The 23,631-nt window shown below is 39.4% G+C and overlaps 1 protein-coding gene across 6 annotated transcripts in view; it reads left to right on the top strand.

Moving 5' to 3' along the window:
- KIF6 (kinesin family member 6) overlaps positions 1 to 23,631 on the top strand; it is a 307,218-nt gene that overhangs the window by 115,404 nt on the left and 168,183 nt on the right. For all 6 annotated transcript variants that reach the window (XM_030557284.1, XM_030557282.1, XM_030557281.1 and 3 more), the window contains 3 exons: positions 16,414 to 16,519; positions 17,439 to 17,580; positions 19,776 to 19,988. In XM_030557284.1, coding sequence (XP_030413144.1) covers positions 16,414 to 16,519; positions 17,439 to 17,580; positions 19,776 to 19,988 — 461 coding nt within the window. The remainder of the gene's footprint in view (positions 1 to 16,413; positions 16,520 to 17,438; positions 17,581 to 19,775; positions 19,989 to 23,631) is intronic.

Here is a 23,631-nt window from a genome sequence, read left to right as displayed (position 1 = left end):
CCTCAACTGCTAGAACAGGGCCTCATCCTCCCTGATTGAACTGACCTCGTTATCTCTAGCTTGCTTGCTAGCATATATATACCTGCCCCTGGATATTTCCACCACATGCATCTGAAGAAGTGGGTATTCACCCACGAAAGCTCATGCTCCAAAACGTCTGTTAGTCTATAAGGTGCCACAGGATTCTTTGCTGCTTTTACTTCTTTCAGGTACACACACTATTGCAAGACCTTTTTATTTTTAACTTAATCAATTATGGTTCATCTTTTTCACGTGCTGGACTTGTCATCAGTCCTTTCTGGCTTTTGTTTTCCCAATTCAACATTTTCACATCTTTATGCTGGCACAGTACTAACTGTATTGCACTGTGTGATAAAACATGGAGCTTTAACAGTCACACAAGGCTTAAACCACTATACAAACATTGCAGATAGTATTTTCATTTACAAAAAGGGGAATGGAGATCAAGAGCTCATATTGGCTGATACCAAATCCATATCAACTGTGAGGTGGAGGGGACAAAGGATATAATTACCTTGTCTCATATCAAGACATCTATGAAAGGTCAGAATAACAATGTGCAAAAAAAAATACCATATTTTCTCCTGACTGTAACTGAATACACTACAGGTTGGTGACATAGCTCTAGGTGTGCAGGAGCTCTGTACTTCCACAAAATTATCCTTGTAAGCTGCATCAGTTTGATGGACAGATTAATTTATATTAGAGTTTCATACTGCATCCCTTCATGTGGTATCTGAGCACCTACATTTAAAATGGCCAGTACATAAGAATAGAAATATGGTCATTCTGTGTCAGACCAATGGTCCATCTACCCCAGTAGCCTGTCTTCCAACAGCTGTTTCAGAGGAAATAAACAGAACAGGGCAGTTATCGAGTGATCCATCCCTGTCATCCACTCTTAGTTTCTGGCAGCTAGAGGCTTAGGATACCCAGAGCATGAGGTTGCATCCCTGACCATGTTGGCTAATAGCTGTTGATGGACCTATCCTCCATGAACCTATCTAATTCTTTTTTGAACCCAGTTATACTTTTGGCCTTCACAACATCCCCTGGCAATGAGCTCCACAGGCTGTCTATTTATTGTGTTAAGTGGTACTTCCTTTTGTTTATTTTAAATCTGTTGCCTATTAATTTCATTGAGTGACCCCAGGTTCTTGTGTTATGTGAAGGGGTAAATAACACTTCCTTATTCACTTTCTCCACACCATTTCTAATTTTTTAGACCTCCATCATATCCCCCTTACTCTTCTCTTTTCCAAGGTGAACTGTCCCAGTCTTTTTAATCTCTCCTCATATGGAAGCTGTTCCATACCTCTAATCATGCCCTTCTCTGTACCTTTTCCAATGCTAATATATCTTTTTTGAGATAGGGCGGCCAGAGCTATACACAGTATTCAAGGTATGGGCATACCACGGATTGCGTAATTATATTTTCTGTTTTACTGTCTATCCTTTTTCTGATGGCTCCTAAATTCTGTTCACTTTTTTGACTGATGCTGCACATTGAGTGGATGTTTAGAGAACTATCCATAATGACTCCAAGATCTATTTCTTCAGAGATAACAGAAAATTTTAATCATTGAGGTGTGTGTCTTTTCAGAGGGAAAAACACTTCAGAAAAGTGAAAGCTTTTCTTTTATGGTGAACTGACTGTTTAAAGAGTGTTGGAACGCGTGTTAGTGAAGAAAGTGTCACTACTGTGTTTTCACTGAAATGCTGCCATTTCTGAAATGACTGTTTTCAAAGCTGCTTCAAACAATATGTGAGCTTGGTACAAAATGGACTAAAGAACTGTTTTTAATCATGTAACTTACTTCTCGTATGATCAGCAGGGCAAAAAACTGAGTTCTGCTTAATTTCTCTAGATTCAAGATGTGCTTGGTTTTATTTTAAAAGTGTAAGCAATAAAAGAGTACTTCGTTTTTCAGATATGGACACCTAAGAAGAATGTAGAAATTCAGATGCTTAAATTAGAATTTATACATCAAGGTGCCTGTTTGATTGTCCAGTTGTGGGATTTGGGCATCTATTTTTTTTTTAAATGATGGTTCTACTCTGAACAGCAATTATGTAAGAAAATGCCATTTTTACTCATCAGTTCCACTCTCTGGGTGTATGGGTCAAATCTGTTGCTTCAGTGACTATGATTTTTACTCCTGTTAGCTCTGTAGAATCAGGGAGTACGTCTACACTTGAAATGCTGCATCGCTGAGGCTGTGCTGCTGTAGTGCTTTAGTGTAGACACCTACTACAGCAATGGAAGGGGTTCTTCTATCGCTGTAGTAAATCCACCTCCCTGAGGCACAGCAGTTAAATCAATGGAATTCTTCCATTGACCTAACTCGGTCTACACCAGTCAACCTACAACATTTATGATCATCGACTTAGTGCCACAAACAAGATACAGGGGCTATAGCAGTATTCTCCTTTTGCTTCTCAAAACTGTCCATCTCCTTCTTGAACTGGTATTGCACATTTCAATATTCCAGTTTTGGACCAACTCTATGACCCTTTGAATAATTTTTCTAAAATTGTATTTTTGGTTTACTAGTTGCAAGATATTATGACTATTTTTATTTTAAGGAGACTTTACTGTACTGGCAACATTATTTAAATCTTATTCACAAATGTCAGTCTAATCAGTTTTTTTGCAGCATAACTAGGATCAGGAGAAACCAGAATATTGCAAGGATTTAGAATCTTGCGATAGAAGTTCTGTAGGCTTTACTTCTTTCTGTAGAATCTAACGCATGGTCTACACTAGAGGGGGCGCGGGGAATCGATCTAAGTTCATGTAGCTGAAGTCAACATACTTAGATCTACTCACTATGGTGTCTTCACTGCGGTGAATCAACTGCTGCCATGCCCCCATCGACTCTGCCTGCACCTCTCAGTGTCCCTGCCACCTGCTACCAAATGTTCCAAACCCCCACTCAGTGTCCCTTCTCCCCAGCCTCCCCATCAAATGTCCCAATCTCCCTACTCAGTGTCCCTGTTCCCCAGTACCTCCGCCCAGTGTCCCTGCCCACCAGCCCTTCCTCCCAGGGCAGATGGAGGGACTCAGGCTCCCCACAACTGCTAGCGTGGCTCTCCCAACCCAGCTCCAGCGGGGGGGAGGGAGTGGCTCGGAGCCGCTGTCTTGCCATGGTAAGAGCCAGGCAGACAGCTGTGGAGATCTGTGGTGGACCCTCCATCTGCCCCGGTCGTGGGGCCCAAGCAGCCCTCGACCCAGTGTCCCAGCCCCTCAGGTCCCCTGCCCAGGGTAGGTGAAAGGTCTGTGTCATGGTTCCTCACAGCTGCCCGCTTGGCTGTTATTGTCAGAGTCCTGCGCGGATACAAAATTTGTATCCACATCCATGCTGCTATCTGCAGAAATGGTCCATGGATATAAAATGGATACCTGCAGATTTGCAGGGTTCTACATATTTAGGTTCCTAAATAAGCATTTTGGTGCCTAATTTTAGACATCCAAGTTTCAAAACATTGGTTTAAGTTTCTAGTCTACTAAAATGCCAAACTTCCCCCATTCATCTTAATTGGATGTTAATTCTAAAGCCTAATTATAGTTGCTTAAAAGTCACATTGTTAGCTTTGGCACTGCTGATTAAGGCCAATAGGAGTTTGCCATTCTGCTCAAAATGATTAGCATACTAAAAACATCCAGCTAATACCCTTGTCTATTGTGACTGGACTTATCAGTCACAGTTTCCTTCATTTGGACTTAACTTTCTTTGGGAACAACAACACAAGCAGTGAATATGAAAATAATCAAATATTATTTCAATTTGGAAAATTTGGAGGCATTTGTTGCTTTACTTAAAAATTAAGATAATAGCAATTGGCCTGAACCGGAAAGAGCTGAGCCTCTTCAACTCCATTTGGCTTCATTAAAAGTTGAAGGGGCTCCACACTTCAAAGGATCAGACCCAATGTTTGCAGCATTGCTAGCTTAAAAAAGTTGGAGCTTCTGGATGCAAATTGAGGATTTTCTGTGCTCTCTAGAAAGCCTAACTAGTCTACCTTTTGAAGAATATAAAGCCACAATACCTTTAACAGAGCTTGAATATTTCTTTCTAATGTGTTAGCATTGTATTGTAGCAAGACTTTGTGCTGTGTATCCATCTACCCGATAACGGCCGTCCGGGGGGGGCAAGTGGACAATTTGCCCCAGGCCTCGCAGGGACCTCCACAAGAGTTTTTTGGGGCCCCTGGAGCAGGGTCCTTCACTTGCTCCGGGGGCCCTAGAAAACTCTCACGGGGTCTGGGCCCCTGGAGCTGCTTCTGCTCCTGGTCTTCACCGGCAGGGGGGGCCGAATTACTGCTGAAGTGCAGCTGGGTCTTCGGTGGTAATTCGGCAGCGCGGGGTCCTTCCACTCCGGAACCCTCCACCGAAGTGCCCCGAAGACCCGCGGCAAGGATCCCCCGCCACCGAATTACCACTGAAGACCCGGCTGCACTTCGGCAGCAAGTCCCGCTTCTGTAATTCAGTGGCGGGGGGCCCCACTGCGGGTCTTCGGGGCACTTCGGCGGAGGGTCCCGGAGCGGAAGGACTCCCCGTGGCCGAATTACCACTGAAGCGGGGGCCCCCCTGCCGCCGAAGACCCCAAGGCCCCAGAATCCTCTGGGCAGCCCTGCCCAATAAACATAGAAGGGTGAAATCCTGACCCCATTAAAGCCACTGGAGTTTTGCCATTGACTTCAATGAGGCCAGGATTTCACCCACATTACTCTTTTTGAATCTAGCAATGGCTGTGCTAGTGTAATGCAGTAATTGAATGAAACATGATAATTCACAAGCTCATGTCTCACTCATTTTCACTTTACAAGAAATTGGACCTCAGCAACAATTTATGATAGATAGTTTACTAATACTGGGTTTGTTTGTTTTGTCCATGTCAGAGCCAAGTGTTTATATGAAAACATTAAAACTGATACTGGAATGGGGTCTACAGCTTTTATTGATTATATTTTATTTTTTTATTGAAGCATTTGAGTACTCAGGACATAATACGGTTATCTAAGGTGGCTAAAAAAAAGTATCAGTATATGCAGTAATTAGCATCTACAGTTTTCCATTACAGTAAGGGCCAAATCCTGCTTACCTAAACAGGAATCATCTAGTTGCCTCAGTAAGTCAAGCAATATTTGAACCAGGAAGCTATTTTTACATTAGCCTCTTTTAGGAAATGTCTATTATTATTTGTTTAAGTAGTAGTATGACCATAGTACCTAGGCACCCCAATCATAGACCAGGACCTCGACTGAACTAGGCACTGTACAAATACAGAACAAAAAAAGATAGCCTCTACCCTGAAGAGATTTCAAACTGAGTATAAGAGAAGAAACAACAAATGCATCCAGACAGATAGGAATGTACAAGGAAACAGTGAGACAATATTGTCTACATTGACAAGACAGACACATGGTAGTGGGACGGATAGAACACACATGCAGGGTGAACAATGTGATGGTGAAAAACGTCAGGTTCCATGATTTATTTATTTGCTTTGTATTCGGTGGGTGAATTTAGGAGAGGATCAGCTAAATGGAAAGGGAATGGAACGGCAGAGGTGTGAAGAGAACAGGTCAGAGGAGGAGAGGGTAAAAGGGGCAAGTATGCTGTGAAGCTGTGATGAAAAGACTCTGAGGGGGTTGGAGGAGAAGGGGGATGGTTGGTACATACAACGAATCAGCACAAGGCAGAGGCAGTCAGAACGGTCTATGCTTTTGACTGGAATGTCCAAAGGTCTGTGCCTTGGCTGGTTGTTTCTCTCAGCTGGAGTTTCTGGCTGGATGCTTTCTGCAGTCCTCCCCCAAGATCACATTGGTAGGGGAAGGGAAGGCACTGTCTGGATCCAGAATGAGGCAGTTTCTCCTGCACAGTTCTGGGTCAGAAGGTTTTAGCAGCAGGGGTGGCTCCAGCCAGGCCTCATTTTACTCTCTGTTTCCCAGTGCAAAAGTCCCTGCGTAGGCTGCTTCACTACTGTTGTAGCTCCAGTGATGGTAGCAAGGTGAGAATGCCAGTGTATACAGCACATTGGCATTTTTACCACCGTGTGGTTTAACTCTTCTCAGAACAAATCTGGACGACACAGAACTGCTGCCATTTACATTAGTGCTTCGTGCTAGTGCAAAGTTGGAAGACTCCCTCCCAAAAATAGTCAAGGGTAGATGACCGGTAAAGGCTTTTAGACTACAAAGTAAAAAATATCTTTTGCAAAAAATCATGCTGAGACATTTCATCTGAAACCAGAGCCCACTAAAGGTTATGAATTACAATATAAACTCTTATTCGTAGGGCCTGATCCAGCTCCATTATAGTCAGTGGAAAGACTCATGTGGACTAGAACGGGGTAGAATCAGACTCACAGCTTATTAATCTCCATTGTATTGTTTAATATTAAGAATAGACTGCGTTGCATGGGTGCCTTTTGTTCTGCAGCTTAGTCATAAAGGGATCTTTTGGTATAGATAGTGGCATTTTGCAGCTCTTTGCAGCGTAAGCTGACTTGTATCCTATACATTTTATCTCCTTTGTTGTAATGTTAGCAAGAATGCCTGGAAGTATTTTCCATTTTCTCACTAGTCTTTCATAAGAACATCAATTAATTAGCTGGTTAGAGACCCTGGGGGTTTTATTCTCCTATTGATGCATAGAGAACTTACATGGATAGCTCCTATTAGCTATGATGGCAGTTACATTTCAATCTCTCATGTACCAATGGATAAATAGATCCCTAGCTTTTAGTGAATGTGTTTAGTGTTTAGTTCAATCACAAACTAAATTGCATGGTCAGACTTGAATTCTTGGTTCCTTTATGCATTAGGATCATTATAACAGTTAAGACATTTTTCAAAAAGAATTCTCTGCCATAGTGGACTAGAAGGGCATGGTATGAGTTAACAATAGCGGGCCAGAGACCATGCTGCAAAGTTTATAGTGAACAAACTGAATTTCTGCCTACTCCTTTTAGCAGATTTTGTGAAAATAACCCATCTAATGACCTCAAAAATGTTTCAGTAGCTTCTTTTGTTTAGAGCCTATTTTTCATAGTCTTGGATTTCAGGTTCACATGTCATAGAATCCAGAGCTGACACTAAATTGTGAATTCATTGTTCTTTAACTGAACTCCACTTTTATATGTGATATACGGTACCAGTGGTCTGTGGTTAAAAGGCGAGAGCTCCCACAAATGAATCATCGCACACAAGGCAAGGGCAAAACGAGGGCTTCCAAAATCCCTAGAAGTCTTGAATTCTTGCCCCTGTGTTTTGAGACCCTGCATGCTACATATTATTGAAAGCTCTAAACTTTAAAAAATCATGTAAAAACTGGCTGATGGTGCTTTCTCTGATGTATTTCAGCTGTGTTATTTGCATCCTGGTTCATAAAAATATGCCTGACTGGTTCAGAACTGGAATGCATATTGAATATTGTTTAAAGAGGTAAAAGTCAGTTGTTAAAGAGGATAACACTGCAGTATGGCATATATCAGCTGATCGTCTTTCAATTGGACTCTCGTAGAATCTGCCTCCTATCTGAGGTAATATGAATAGGCAGCTTTTTTGGATTTGTGTGTGATATGACTAAGGTGTTGATAGGCAGGCTTAATGAAGGAAGAACTCATGAGAGCATGGAAGAGGTAAAGCTAATATTGTAAAACTGTCTGTAACTGCTGGGTGCTTAGAAATGTCTGCATTACAACATAAAAGCATTATAAAGAAGAGGGTAATAAAAGACCAAAGAGTTACTTAATATTTGTAAAAAATATGAGGTATTAGGAATGGCATAAGACGGGGGGAAAGGCAAGAGGAAAACAAGACAAGAGGGAAAAGGTGAAGTCATTAGAGAGGACTTTCTGTCAAAACTTTCACTTTAGTGTTGTCACTCTGGTTATCATGAGAAACAATTCAAGTCCTTTGAAATCAAACTGAAAGAAGAAAAGAAGAGGAAAAAAAGACTGTGTCCCTGTGATGTTCCTTTATGATATATAAAGACAGTCTCATAACATGTTTTGTTGTTTTTTCTTCACATAAAAAAATCCAAAATGAACTTTCAGCTTTATTTGTACATTTTGAATATCAGATCCTATTTTCTTTATATTTTAATTTATGATTTATTTTGGTGTGAAGACAAGGCCTTTTGGAATATTTTTGGAAGACCTCAGTGATCCCCTCACATGAGAGCTGCAGCTCTCCCAAGACTACGATTCAGCGTCCTCTCCACCTTCTGGCTATGTGTACACTGGGAATCGTGGGTAGCACCTGCTAAAACCCTACTGTAGACAGAGAAATTTGTATTTTAACACACATTAGCTGGTAGGGGTCTATCCTAGGGTCTGCCTCCACCAGCTAACTCATGTTTGAACTGCAACTTGCCTGGCCTACGCTACAATTTTAACACCACTATTGTTAGATTAACACTAGTGCAGGTATATCTACCTGTGCTATAATCACACCCTCATTTGCAGTGTATACATCCCTAATACTGCTCAGTGCTTGACACAATGCTAAATCAGTCATCTACACAATGCTACTAATGCCAGTAGAAATACAGTTTAGCAACAGTGAGAAATCTATAAAAAAAAAAAAAGGCCAAAGTGAAAAGCGAAGACCAGATATTCTTGATACTAAACTCACAAAACAAACCCAGATATAAAAACCAACCCAGAACCTCTTTATACACTAGGCAGGAGGAATATTTTGTTTATTTTTTGTTTTGCAGTTCACCTTAAAGACAAGCTGTTGTTTCAGTAAAGTATAACCTACTTTTTGTTGTTGCTGCTGCTGTTGTTTTTTGCTGTGTTAAACACTTAATGCCACATTCCTGTGCTTCACTCCATGTATGCTATCTTGTAACTGGACCAACTTTAAATGAATTTTATAAATTGGCTGTAAACTTAATCACTGCTGAGTGTTTAGAAAGTGATGATTGGGGAGGGTGGGGGGATTCTTACTCACGTGAGTTCTCTGTTCACTTCTTGGATGATCATTAAGCGAGAGAAACTCTTTCTTGTTTACTGCTGTTTTTCATAAAGAAAAAGGCCTTTGTGTGCTACTATTTTTTCTTCCTCCTCCAGGGAGCTTCTATTGGAGAAAACTATTCTTCCTGAGGCAGCAGGGTTCTGGCAACTGACTTCAGCACACTCTAGCTTCCAACACTGTGAGCCAGGCCTGCTGCAGTTAGGACAGAACCCAAAAGTCCTGAGGGAAAGAGTGCCGTGATTTGGAAATCTCCTTTTGGAGCTGGCTGCAGCTACTAGGTTAGCAGTAACTGGTCGAGCTTTAATAGTTGACAATCCCTTTACTCAACAGCAAATGGGAAAAAAATACATAAGGGGCACTTCTGGATTTACAAGTGGCTTCACTATAATGTGTCTGCATGGATACCCCTGAAGACCACTTAGAAGCTTCAGCTAATGAAGAATGTGGCAGCCTACTTGCTTATTGTGTTAACTATAGGGAATCTATTACCTACATTTTAAATATTGCACTAGCTCCCTTTTCGTTTCCTGGTGCAATTCAGTGTGTGTTGATGTTGACTTTTAAAACTTAAGAGTTTGTAAGAGACTGGAACTGAAATAATATTATTTGAATTAACATAAGGCCTAGAAGCTCCAGTCATGGACCAGGTCCTTTTTTATTCTGGAGGCTGTAGGAAGAGCCCCAAAGAGCTTACAATATGACTATAATATAAGAGACAACTGAGAGATACAGACAAAGAGACGGGGAAGTACAAGGGAAAAAATGATACAGTACTGGTCAGCATGACAGGTAGCGGTCTCAGCACACCAGTAGCCTAGCCATTTTCAAGTTTTGTATAGGCCTCATGGCAAAGGAGAGTACTAAGGAGGGTTTTGAAGGAGGATATTGAGTAAGATCGGCTGATATTTACAGGGAGCTTCTCCCAGATGTGAGGAGCAGCATGGGAGAAAGCACATAGGTGTGTGTTTGAAAATTTAACAAGTGGGCAATAGAGACTGGCATCGTGGGTCAGTCACAGGCAGGAGTTGACCTTTCAGTACTGAATGAGAGATGATGGGTAGGGGGAGGATAGGCCATGAAAGGCCTTGAAAGTAAAGACCAGTAGCTTATGTTTGATATGATAGAGAAAGGGGAGCCAGTGGATGCAGAGAGTGCCAACGTGGTCAAAGTGACAGGCTAGGAATATTATCTTAGCTGCAGCATTCTCAGTGAATATCAGCAAGGCAAGACTGTGTTTGTGAAGACCAGAGAAAATAATCTTACATAATAAATAACTAAATCGATTGTAACTCATGCTTTTAAGTTTTTTTCAATGCAAATCTGGGTGGACTCTATTATTTCAGAATAAGATTGCCCCATTCCAACAAAACTTATCAGTAAGAAAGATGACCAAATTATATAAAAATAGGACACTTATTTCAGAATATGAGTGTTCCAAGTGTCCTGTTTTGATATAACTTGGTCATTATTTTTACTGACAAGTCATGTTGGAATAGGGCACTTTGATTCTGAAATAAGTGTTGAAACACCAACTTGGATCGAAATAACTAAGGGTGGGAAGTACAACTAATCTAGGTATTTTGATTCCATTTGCTGTGTAGACAAGCCCTGATATAAGTTGAGTCACAGTTACCTGAGAGTGTCTTTCCTTATCCTTGCTTTGCCGTGGGAATTGAGAGCAGCTGATATACTTGAGTGTCCTAGATTTGAACATCAGGCAGGCTATCGGCAAGGCATTTTCAGTGGAGGACTCTCCACTCTGGAATTGACTTCCCCTCTTAATATGAGCACTCCTCAGTTCCTTGACTTTCAGGGGACAGTAGAGAGCTTATCTCTGACCTCAGGCTTTTGCTGGAATGGGGATCAGAGTAAGAACTTATTATTTTTATAATTATTTTATTATTGTATTAGTCTTTTGGGGTTGATTCTCTTTAATTTTAGTTAATGCAGATCAACTGATTAGGTACTTTTTTATCATTGATGGAAAAGTGCTCAGAAATTTGTGATTTGCTCCTTTGAAAAAAATAATAAAGAAAATATGGAAAAAAGCAGGAGTTTCTGCCAAATCAGTCTCTTAGAAAGATAGGAAACATTAAAGTCCTGTACTCCTCAATGGTGTCTTGATAAATACAAGTCAAATATAAAAGAAAAATCTCATTCTGGATGACTCCTGTGCAGAAGAAGTCAGCAACAATGTTATTCCTGAAAAAAAATAATCTTCTGACAGTGCTAGCAGTACCTTTTGCCTGATTTGATCAGTTTTATGTCATATATTTAAAAGTACAACTTCTTCCCTGGAGTATTGATGAATTGACCAGAAGAGAGATTGCACAAAGACTAAAGGAGCTTTTGGAGGGGACACAGCAGTGGATCAGACGTTGTAAAACAGAACAGCTCAATTTCAAAATGTACTTTTTATTTAAAATGTGTTACATGCCAAGCAACTTCACTCCGCCTTCAAATATAGTCTCAAAACTCTCTTCCTTTGTCTAGTTTTTCACCACTAATCCTTATTCTGACACTTTCTGTTGTCTGGGGCAATTTGCAGACACTATCCTGACCTGAGCAAACAAGAAGTTAATAATAATTAGGCTCACTCAGGTGCTCCACAGAGGGGCTGTAAAAGTTAGCTGTTCCAGGAACAAGAGGACAGAGACTGCCTAGGAGAAGGCTGGTCTCTGAGCCCAGGGCTGAATTAGAAACCCTGAGCTGAGAAACTTTGTTCTCTGTTATATTCTGATGTTTTGTTAACTATAATTAACTGACTGAGATCACTTTTCCCTGAGAAAAGGGACAGGGGTGGCTTTCCTTTTGCTTCCTGTGCTAATTCAGCTCAGTCACCTACCTTATGTGGCAGTGGCCAGCTAGGCTGGATTTGCTGGGGGTTTTCCTGCTTGGATGCTAGGGGATCCTTTCCCTCCTGACACACCCAGCTTTGTGTTGGACTGAGCCATTTTATCTATCTGTCTGTCATACTCATAGGGCCCCCATTACCATAATATCGGGGGGCCTCCGAATCTTTTCATGTAGTGATCCTTCACAGTTCTGTGAGCTAGGATGGTGCTGTTATGCCCATTTTAGCCCTGGGGAACTGCGGCACAGCGGTTAAGTGAATTGCTCAAGGTTACACAAAGTCTATAGCTAATTCTCAGGCTAGCTCCCTAGCCACTGGACCATCCTTCCTCACTGTCTGCCTTTGGTCACTCTTCTAGCCCTAAGGAGCCTTCTTTATGACCAGAGAGCAGCTAGTACCAGCCCCCTGTCAAGAGTGAGCTTTGGAGGACCAAAAAGCCGTACCTGCTCTCCTGCTGCAGCAAGGTTTTCCTCTTCCACCCATCTACCTCTCTGCTAGGGGAGTAAGTGGTGTTTTGCGTGGATAACATATGGGTGTGTAACTGTCACTTGTATGTTATGTTAACTAAACATTGCATTTTCATTTCTGCTTGGGTCAAGCCAGAATCATGTTCACAAGTTCCATGTTGCATCATAGCTTTGTGGACAGGCCATCTTTGGAGGAGGATAAACTTATTCAGCTGTTGGGACTAGGCCATAGGGAGGGTATATAGCTCCTAAAATTGTAGGCTTTGGTATGTATCTGGGGCTGAGAGATGCTCTAGCAGAGACATATCCAGGCCTAGGGTGGGCAAGAGAATATCTTTGACTGGGTGGCCAGATAAGTCATGGCTCATGGTTGAATTGAGCAGCTATCACCACTCTTTGTTGCAAAAACCGTATTCATTCCCTTCATTCATTTATTTACATTTTTATTGTTTATTAAATAAAGTTGAAGTCTTTGTGCCATAACTTATCCACCTCTTCTGAGCCATCTGTTTGGAGATCCCCTTGACAAGAGTTACTTTCCTGCTCTTACCTGACAATTTAAACACATACATATATATCTTTTTTAAAAAAAAATTTACAAAAGTTTGTTGGTCTAAGGTCAGTATCCCACTCTCTCTTCTTATTTACTCTTGTCTCTTTTCTTCCCTCCTGTGGTCCTGTGCTCTGTTGTCATTATTTGTGTTATCTTTCTCATTTAAACTGAGAGTGCTTTGGGGGCGGGGGGGGGAAGAATAGCTTTGTTGTCTCCTGTAAAGCCTTAAATCATGGCATTATATAACTAGTATTAGAATGTTTAAATTATTTCCATAGTCCCTTCATTGATAAATCCTTCTGAAAATTTAGCTCAGTGGACTTAAGATATGTTCGGCAGGAAGAGAAACCTCAGACTGCATCTGCATTGCATCATCAATTTATTTTTACCTTTGTTTAATAATTTAATCCACTGGCAGAACTCCCAGTATGTTCTGATTTCAATCCTTTTTGTCATCTGGCTATATGTTTACCTAAGAAGGTTGGTCTCTCCTGTTAAAAGGTGTCTGTGCTGTGTGCACAGAAATTAATATTCATGATGTTGTTTGTCTTTAAGAGTCAGAATATAAATCTGAAAGCTTGCTTTAGTTTTTGTGCTGAATTTTGAGTTTTGAGAGCCTTTTCCATTCCTTTTCCCTATTGGCAAAAAATTCCATTTCAGTTTTGGTTCAGGAAATTCTTCCTCTTTGGCATAAAGGTCTGTATTAAAACACACTGAAGAAGTACTGTTCTTTAGAAGTGGCAAAAAGGCTTAGTTGGTTAACCACTTCTAATCTAGGTTCTGCTGCAGCAAAGTTGAATCAGTCCATCTGGCACTAAAATCCACTTTGGCTCCAGTCAATGTGTGGTCTTCAAGCCACAAAAAGTGAATTGGGCAGTTGTGGTTTTTCAAAATGCTGGAAATCTCAAGTGGGTGACAGGTAATGGAAGAGGGAGAAAATACGAACTCACATTCATATTTACTACTCACCTAATTTGTAAATAGGAAACTAAATTAGACAGAACAGTCACTTGGGACAAATTCATGCTCTCTCTTCTCCCTTGCCTTACTGTTCTCTTTTCTCCTAAAATACTCTTAGTAACTCCCTGCAATGTTAACTTGATGATCTTGTTGCAAGCTTCTAGCTGACAAACTTTTTGGACTGATTCTCATAGTCTAAGTCTCTGCCAACTGAGGCAATCAGGGTATAGCTGAAATGCCTATTCTTTTATTTACAGTTCAAGGTAACTGCCATGTTGTAGTAGCGTAAAATTACCTCACATTGAGGATCTGACCCTAGTACTTAAAATTAGGAGAAAATAGTTTTAGAATTTTTCTCTTATTAAATGTGGTTAATGTAGTGCTCAGTATACTGCCAGACTTAGTGCTAGATATTGAATACCTTTGTTTATCCATAGACTAGCTATAGCAGTGGCAGTTGCAATACAGACTTCTCCACGTTTCCAAATCATGACACACAGAGGCCACTTGTAGATGTGAGAGGATAGTTCCCATGCTCATTTATTCCTTGGCCTATCTGCTGAAATTACCAGTAAGATTCCCACTTGTGGGACTGGATGCTTATTCGTAGAGACCGATAAATGTAGCAATAACTAATATTCTGGTCTTTATTACCCAATAATCTCTGCTCTGCTTCAGCTTGAGAAACAAACACCTGTAATTCCGGGGACACTTTGTTTCTAACTAATTTAAATAGAGTTTCTAAATGGCCCAATCCTTTAAGCCCTTTGCATGTACAATTCACCTTGAATTCAGTGGGTGTTCTATGAACTTTCAGGATCCTTCCCACATTTTGGATTAATGGGATCTAAGAGTGTGCCTTACTGTGTCTCAGCATGTATTTGTTATCAATAAACTGTTCTTTTTCAGGGCACAAACTCTAATTCCATTAACATGATTGCTTAATTTTATGGATGAGCAGAGGAATTAGAAAAATTTCAAACACGCATAAATTTAGAAGAGAAAGTAGCTCTTGCCTGCAGTTTTGAGGCTCTGTTGGATATGGTAATTTGGTATGGGTTGAGAATTAAGCGAACAAGAGAACTCTTCTTGAATTTGTAGAGGTCCATTTGCCAAGCATTTGGTGTCGGTGTCCATGTATATAATGAATGATATACACTAAATATTTTGCCCATATATTCTCCTTTGATAATGTAAACAGAAAAGAAAAAGCTAGCTGAAACTGACCAGGCTCACGTAAGTGTTGGGAGCAGTGGCTTTAGAGCATGTTGCCCTCTTTCTGCCGACCCCATAAAAACCCTTCTGCTCCCTCCACAGGGTTGAGGCTTTGCTACTGTTGAGGAGTCAGGAAGAGGTGGAGCTAGGTGACAGTAACTGTCTGTGGTATCTTCCTCAACTCCCACACTCACCCCACACCCTGCAAACATTCAGGCATTTACTGCTGAAGCTAATGCTGAACCTGTTCTTGAATGTGTTGTGAACCCCCTTTCCTCAGAGGGGGCTCTCGATCAGCCACCAGCAGGAAACCGTGGCTGCTCTAAAGCTGTGCTCCTGTATGGAGAGAGAGATTCTAGGGGAGTAGTCCAGGTAGAAGTACTGGGTGTCCATGCTAAGAGTCTCATGCTCTTCAGTCTTCTGAAGATTCCACACAGAAATCCTGTCTACCTAGGGACACACACAGAAATATGGGTCTCAGGCTCTGCCTGATCTATAGGAGTGGGGAGAGGTCTTAAAGCTTATCTGCTGATGCATGGATATTATAGAAATTCCAAGACTTGTAACTCACAGAGTTTCATGGTCCATATGCTGGTTTTCCCTGCCATAGCTTATAATTTGTCTCTAAAAGAGCAATGACATGTATCTGTGTATCAGATGATTTTCTTAATGGTCCTGGTCCTGCAGTCCTTATGTAGGCAACACACACACTGACTTCAGTGGGTATTTTTCTTGCCTAAAGACTGCAGGCTCAGCCCCCTATCAATAAATGAATAAAATGTTTAATACATTTCAGCAATAGGAAGAGAAACAATGGGTCTTTGGGGTATATAGAGAAACTGAGATCCAAAAAATGACATTGCCGTACATGATGGTGGGAGCTGAGAATCTTATGAATGCAACCTAAATTATCAAGTTTCATACACTTCCTAGCAAAAATACAGGCACAAAGCATCCAAAGCACAAGTCTTAGAATTATGTCTTGTGAGAGAGCATAGGGAAACTGATTATGGGAAATTTAAATTATGAGAGAAATCAGGAAAATAGAAGATTACTTTTAAACATTTTAGTCCCAAAACTATTTATTAGCATACATAAATCATTATCTGAATCATTTGTGATCCCTCCCATGTTAAGCTCATAGTCTAGCACCAAAAAAAAAAGAAGTTGATTGCTTGTGATTTCAAGTAGATTAATAGAATGGACCCCCAAACCAAGAGTCTACTGGGAAAAGCAGTAAACTTGGCAACTCTGAAACACATTCCTAGCTTGAGTTAATGTTGCCTGTTCTTATGAGAATTTTTAAGTTCCCTCAAAGATTATATTTGTTATTTTTGCCCATTATGTGCTTTCAGGCTGGATGAGATAATTAAAACATTTCTGGAAGATCCTGATCCTGAAAGCACGCTGGATGTTGGAGCTGATATGCGCAAGATCAAGCACTGTTTCAATTACGTTAAGGTATATTCTGTACACATACAAGGAAGTGCAGAGCGCCCTAAGAATGAACAGGAAATATTAGAGGACACAGGAGAGAGAGAGCTGAAAAGCAACCATGAAGCTATGGAGAAGAAGGGAGTGTATGCAGGGCCTCAGCAGGTCTGAGAAATGCTTGAAGAACTGGAATAGATTGGAATAATAAATGGAAAATACGCAGCAAGAATCTGAAGGAGCTGAAAGGAATCACCAAAGGGTATTAGAGGTGGAGGGAGTGATAGAGAGGACTGGGATTTACAGGAATTGCTGTGCTGAAGTAATCTGTAAATGGATAGAGAGTATATCCTGGTGTATATGCAGCTAATAAGGAGCTTTACGTTAGACTAGTTACTCCCAGGGAGATATCAGAAAAGAGGGTTTGTGTCACTGAATCAGCTGCGTCAGCTGTGCTGATTATATGCTATCCTGGGATATACTGCACACAAGATATATACAGGGTGAGGAGTAGCAAGGGAAGAAATTGAACATGGGGTATATTTTTTGGTTTTGTTTATGCTCTGCGCTAAAAGCTTCTGCAATTTTCTAATATAGTAAAGTATAAAACACTGTCCTTGAATTTGATTTATAGATGAGGAGGAATTAGTACCCAGTTGATGTTACTTTTTTCCTTGCTACGGTGGGAGTTCTTTTCCAGAGAGAGATGTGTAAGGCTTAGATATTTTTCTTGAGGAAAACTGATCAGTGGAAATTAGGAAATATCTCATAGCTAACTCGGTACTTATTGCTTTGCAGTCTACCAGTGGTGGGATTTTGCTTTTCAGAAATCCTGAAGATGCTCTCAAATCAGCTAGCATAGGTAAACAGTCACACAGGGATAGGGGGAAATGAATGGGATGAGGATAAAGTGACAAGAATCCAGAACTAATTTTATTTTATTTCATAGCGACTGATAAATCATACAAACATTCCTGACAGAAGTCTGCTCTCCCCAGACATCACTGGAAATGAGGATACTAATACCTCAGAGAAAAAAGAGGAGTTAAAGAAGTTGAGAGACCTTCTGCACCAAAGAGATAATGAAATCAGTATCCTTTATGAAACAGGATTTATTTGGGTTTAAACTAATCTGGCTACAATCAGAGGTGTGGGTGTATATGAAATGGGAGATGGTGATCTGTAAAGAATTTCTTCGCTTTCAGACTGATGTATCAATCCACATTCATATTCTAAGAGTCTCCTACCACTCTTTATCAGAATCTCATTGCTGCACTTGGTCCCTGTTTCTGTTATGAACTGAAGCAAAATCCTGGATACATATACCCTGGGGTTTGGGGAAATTCTGGTCCAGATCCAAAAGTTGTGGTTCAGCCTCATGTCTAATAAACTCTTTTCCAGTCTAGCATAGAAAACTGTGATGCTATATAAAGAACAATTTATTACCTTACAAAGAATAGAATTTCCTGTATTGTTATTTTTAGCCAAATGAAATGCTGCTTCAGGGACTACTGGACTCTCTTCTTTTAGATTCTATGTAAAACGTGTGCTTTCTACATCCAACTTTAACATTTAAATTAAAGCTGAGCCTTTATATTGTGTATGTATAACAAAAATTAAACTACTCATATGTGCCGTGTCCACTTTACTGCCTCATGGGAAACATATGAGTAGCTGTAGCTTAGCAAGATGAAGAAAGGGCAGTTATTTTTAGCTGGCTGATAAAACTGCAGGCAGACCACAGTGTCACCATGTCCCTGAGTTTGTGGCTGATCTGTGGACAAAACTTGAACAATAGCAGAAAATTGACAAACAGCTTTCACGTTTAGAGCAAGCAGAGATCCTTTAACATTATTAAAAACAAGACTAACCGCATTCTTTGTGGTATATCAAGTGTGAATGGTTTGTACTTCAGACTGGTAGCTTGCTTTACCCTGATGAAATCAAATGGTAGGGAAGCCTTTTAGTTTGCTGCCTCCTTCACAAGAGCCAAGATGTTTATTTTGAAAGAAACATTGTCTAGTTAATTTGGCTATAAAATTGACTTATAACACCTTTTAAAAGTTTCTTATTTTAGCTCAACCTCTGGATCCCTCAGAAGAATAAATCATTAAATTGATAAAATATTTGTAATAAAACAACAAAATACACAATTAATAGAGTCAGATGCGCTCACACCAGATATGCATATGTGGCTTTGTTTATGAAAGTACAAGGAAGGCATTCATTGCATCCATCAATTTTAATTAGAGCTGTATACAGGGAATTGAAATATTAAAAGTTAAAATCAGAACTAGCATGCAAGGAACTGTAAGTGGATTTTGAAGACTAAATAATTTTACAATTTACTTTTAAAAATTAACATCATGATTGGTACAATAAAACTACTGAGGACTTGGAGGCTCTCCTGCCATAAACTGTAAGAGATCCTTTTTGTCTTTATGCACACTATAAGAGGTACGATAAGAACCAATTTGTAAGACAAATAATTTTTGCCACCTAATCAACTTGATAATTCTGATTCCTCACACTTTGCCCAGATTTTTTCCATGTATTTATCAGATAAATTAGACACAAAATAAAAAACATATAGAAAATATCTCATCATCTTTATAGGGATTCATGTTACCTCTTTGTTTTTGCTAAATGTGTAGTGAATTCCATCAGAAAACTCCTGCATTCCTTCATTTAAAGTGTTTTTATGTCAAAGGTCTTTCTAAAGAATATGTATGTAATTGGCAGGAATTTCTTTAAAACCCTGTTTTGTGTTTTTATAATCCTTTCTATTGTGGTGTGCTTGACAGTCTTCCTATAAAGTTTAAGATTTCTGGCTCTTGATTTAAATTTGACTGGGGAAATTTGCAGGGTCTAATTGATGTTGCAATGTTACCCAACTTAATAAATGGAATGTCACCCATTTTGAAAGAGTAACTAGAATTTAATATTTCTATTTTTGTACAGAATCTTACAGTATTTATTGCTTTTATCCAAATGTGGATTGGCCATAGCCATTTATACCACTCACTTATGTCATCTTACTAGTGCTCAGGACACATTGAATTGGTTATTTGGAAAGATAAGTGTGAATGCATAGACGTAACGTATGGGCCTAACCTTGCAATCCATATTCACATGAATAAGCCTTCCATGTGTGACTAGTTCAATTCTGAAACCTAGTTCAATTCAGTTCTACAAGACTACACGTATGAGCAAGTGGCCTACAGAGAGAGTGGATTATTATTTATGGAAAGGAGATCCTAGCTAATTTCCTTAAAATGTTCTTCAGATATTCTAGTAAGTATGTTAAAGAAAGAAAAAAAGAAAGCACAGGATGCCCTCTTTCAGCTCAGTGCTGGGTCTAGTGGTCTTGCAGTCTCGGAAAGTTCCCTTTCTATAAGCTTGGAAGAAGGTCAGAGGCCATCTGCCTGTGTTAATGTGAAAGATACACAAGATTTCAGCTCCTCAGTACATAGATCTGCTTTTCTTCCTGGGAAAACAGGTTAGTGAATTGAATTATATGTGCAAGTATCTAGTTCTCACATTGTGACTTTAAATGTATCATTCTTAGGTGTGGACTAAGAGAGAGGCGTTTTAGTTTCAGCATCAGCATTCTTGTGCTTATTTGCTTTTGTCCTTCACTTCACAAATATAATTAGCTTGATTTCAGGCCACCTCAAAGCACAGGTAACTTAATATGCGAATAGGACTCAAATGTTGGAAACGTAAATGAATGTTGAGGACTTCATTTGTAATATAATCCAGGAGATGACATCCTTCCCATCAAAGCTCAAACTACTGATTTAACTAAACAGGATAAACAGTTAATATTGGAAGAAGGTTCATTCAGATATGATTAATGGCAAGGGCCACAAAGTAGGTTTCAAATTCTCTCTCATTTTGTCCTTCAGAACAGAAAAGTAATCCTCTGTTCAGGTGAAAAGAAGGTTGATTAGTTCTGTCTCCAGCTATATAGCACCACACAAGATTCAGTGTTTAACCTTTAAAAGTAAATCTCTTCAGTGTTCCACATTATATAGAACATGCATGGTTTTATTTGACATTTTTAATGAACCATTGTAATGATTTTTATCATTACAGTGTTCATGGAATCAAACTTCGACCTCTGTTTAGCACGTTAATTCAGCAGGGAACTAACTTGAACCATGTGAGTAGTTCCACTGAAGTCTTAACAACCTTGCTGAACTGGGACATTGGTTTGTAAGAACAAAACCAGAATGCTTATATTTTCATATGTTGGAACTTTCTATGAAAAAGCTTTTAAATCATCATGGGGAAGGAGGAGTGGTCAAGAATGCAGTTCTTGCCAAAGGAGATTAGGAAATGGCTTAATTCACAAATACTGTATTTGGTTAACATAGCCTGTACCCTAAATATAATTTACACATGTGATAGATAATGTCATTTTCAGAAGAAGGGCAGTTTCTGTCCATCTGCTCTTATATAGAGTTCAAACCCTTCTTAGTGAAGCTAATTCAATTATTTCCATACTTTCTTCTGGTGAGGAAGTGTTCCTGAGGAGTCTTTATAAGCTCACATCTTAATGTGTTTCCCTTGGATATAATCACACCAAAGGCAATTACTTTTTAAAACAATATATTGTTTTACTGGAGCTAGAAGGATGACATTTAGTTAGGGCATGTGCCTGTCATGATGGACTAATGTCTTTTTTTTTTAATTAATAAAAATAAATAAAATTGTTGACTCACTTTTTGTGAGTGTCATGGAAGAATGAGTCTTAAGGGGCAAATGCCTGAGGAGAGGGTAGTGGTTTGGCATAGGGGCTTTGGTACAATAATATAAACTGCACTTTTTTCTCCTCCCACAAATGGTTTTGAACCTGGTTCTTTCTTTCCACTCTTCCTCAGACCAAAGAGAAACAGCAATCTGGATGTAAAGCATTTTTTTTTAATTGCAATATTACTATTTCATAGTGGTTAGAGTATTAGAGGAACAATTGGAAAAGCAAAAGTTTAAATTTCAATATTCCTTTAAGTTTATAACACTACTTTAGAACCAGGAAAATAATGTCAATAATATTTCATGCAACAAAATGGTCAGTGTGAGTTTAGAAAATATTACTATTTTATCCCAGCATTGCATGCTGCTATAAGTTACCTAAAGAAGAGAAAATATCTCCAATGTTTGCATAGGATGATGAGTATTTTATCCATCTTTCACCTAGAAACTAGTCACCATATTACTTGGGATTTTAAAAAGCTCTTTTTCTGGTTAACATATCTTCTTTCAACCTATTCCTGTTGAAAAAGCAGAATGAAATGGAATTCAGGGCTCACTAGAGAATTTGCGTAGTGCCTAGGCTCTTTAAAACATTCAACCAAGCCAGAGAAAGATTAGGGATTTTTTTGTTTTGTTTTTTGCTTAAACGTCTGTTTTTGTTTTATTGAAATAATGAGAAAGCCTGCATGTTCGATTCTAATGCTGAAAGGGGCCATATTGTTCTCTTTAACATAGCAATGGTCTTAGTGTTTTTATGTTTCTTGAGTGTGTGTTCCAAATAGTCACCTGGAACTATTCAGCTTTCCAGAAGTCCCCAGATGACTCACTGCATCCTTTAACTGTTTGAGATTCTAACAAAACCAAGCCATCCTCTGAAATGATGTCAAAGCAGTTTTTAAAAGTACATTATGAGCTTAAACTGCATCAGAGTTGGAAGCTTTCATAAAAATACCCACGCCATTGTGATGCTTGTTGTGTAAATGATAATTAATGGTTCCTCTAAAGTTGCTTCACTTTGAAAATTAACTGAGGGATTAATGCTGCAACCATTTTTATAGTAGTATGAAGAAATGTGTACACATGTGGATTAAGGATAATTTGTGGAGTAAGATTAATAAAGAATTATAGGAATGAAGTTAGGTCCAGGGGATTCCTTTACTAGTGTTTAGGCTGTGATACAAGCAAAATACCTAATCTAATCTCTCAAAATGTTGAAAACTGCAAGTATCATGTGAATATAGTGTATCTGGACTCCATCATGTGTTAAGAAACAATGGTCATATTGTATCCTGCTGTTACAGTTGTTACACTGCTGTTATGGTTCTATCAGCACTTTCATTTTAAACTTCAGGGTTTCTACTAGCAACAAAAATAATTATTTGACATAGAAAAATGTATGTCTCAGAAGTGATAGAGTTGTATTATATAATGTACCTCATGGCTGATTTAAATAATTGTATTTAAAACATAATCTAAAAAGTTTAATCGTGTGATCAGAAAATGAGAATCTTTTAATATAACATTAGTATTAATAATATTTGAATACACAGGATAGTAATTCTGATTTAAAGACCAGCTTTTTAAAGTTTGGTGTGCATAACTGCATGCATACATTTACCTCTTGCATGCACCCAATTTATTCACAGATTTCCAGTCTGCACTCAGTACAGGAATTTGTGTATACATGTGGTGAATTAGGCTTCTAAATACAGCATTGGGTATTTTTGCATATGCGATGAAATTTGAGTACAATGCAAGTACCTAAATTTGTAAAACTGACCCTCAATTACCTTAACTAATATAGTGACTGAGTGACTAAAATCTTCAATTTTATTTTAATAGAATTTATGTTAATAGTTTGAATCAGCTGTACTATAATGGCACTCTTGTGATTATGGTGTCATCAAAACTTTGATGGAATTATTTCCTTGTGACTCTCACCAATCATTTTTACAGTATGAAGCACTTAAAGATGTTCTGCCATTTAGGCCAGTGGTTCTCAAAGCCAGTCTGCCAGACATTAAAATGGATCGGCCTAAGAAACCAAACCAATTCCAGGGCACTAGTAATCTTTTAATGCAACATTAAAAGATTAGGCAGGTTCAGTTCATGTGGTCTAAATCAGTAGTTCTCAAAGCCAGTCCACCACTTGTTCAGGGAAAGCCTCTGCCAGACTGGGCTGGTTTGTTTACCTGCTAGATCCGCAGGTTCGGCTGATCGCGGCTCCCACTGACCGCGGTTCACTGCTCCAGGCCAGTGGGGACTGCGGGAAGGGCGATCAGCACATCCCTCGGCTCGCACTGCTTCCCACAGCCCCCATTGGCCTGGAGCGGCGAACTGCAGCCAGTGGGAGCCGCAGTTGGCGCGAACCTGCGGATGTGGCA

Source organism: Gopherus evgoodei, chromosome 3, assembly GCF_007399415.2.
Source record: "Gopherus evgoodei ecotype Sinaloan lineage chromosome 3, rGopEvg1_v1.p, whole genome shotgun sequence".
NCBI lineage: Eukaryota > Metazoa > Chordata > Testudines > Testudinidae > Gopherus > Gopherus evgoodei.
Note: the sequence above shows the minus strand (reverse complement) of the source record. Positions and strands in the feature narration are given on the sequence as shown.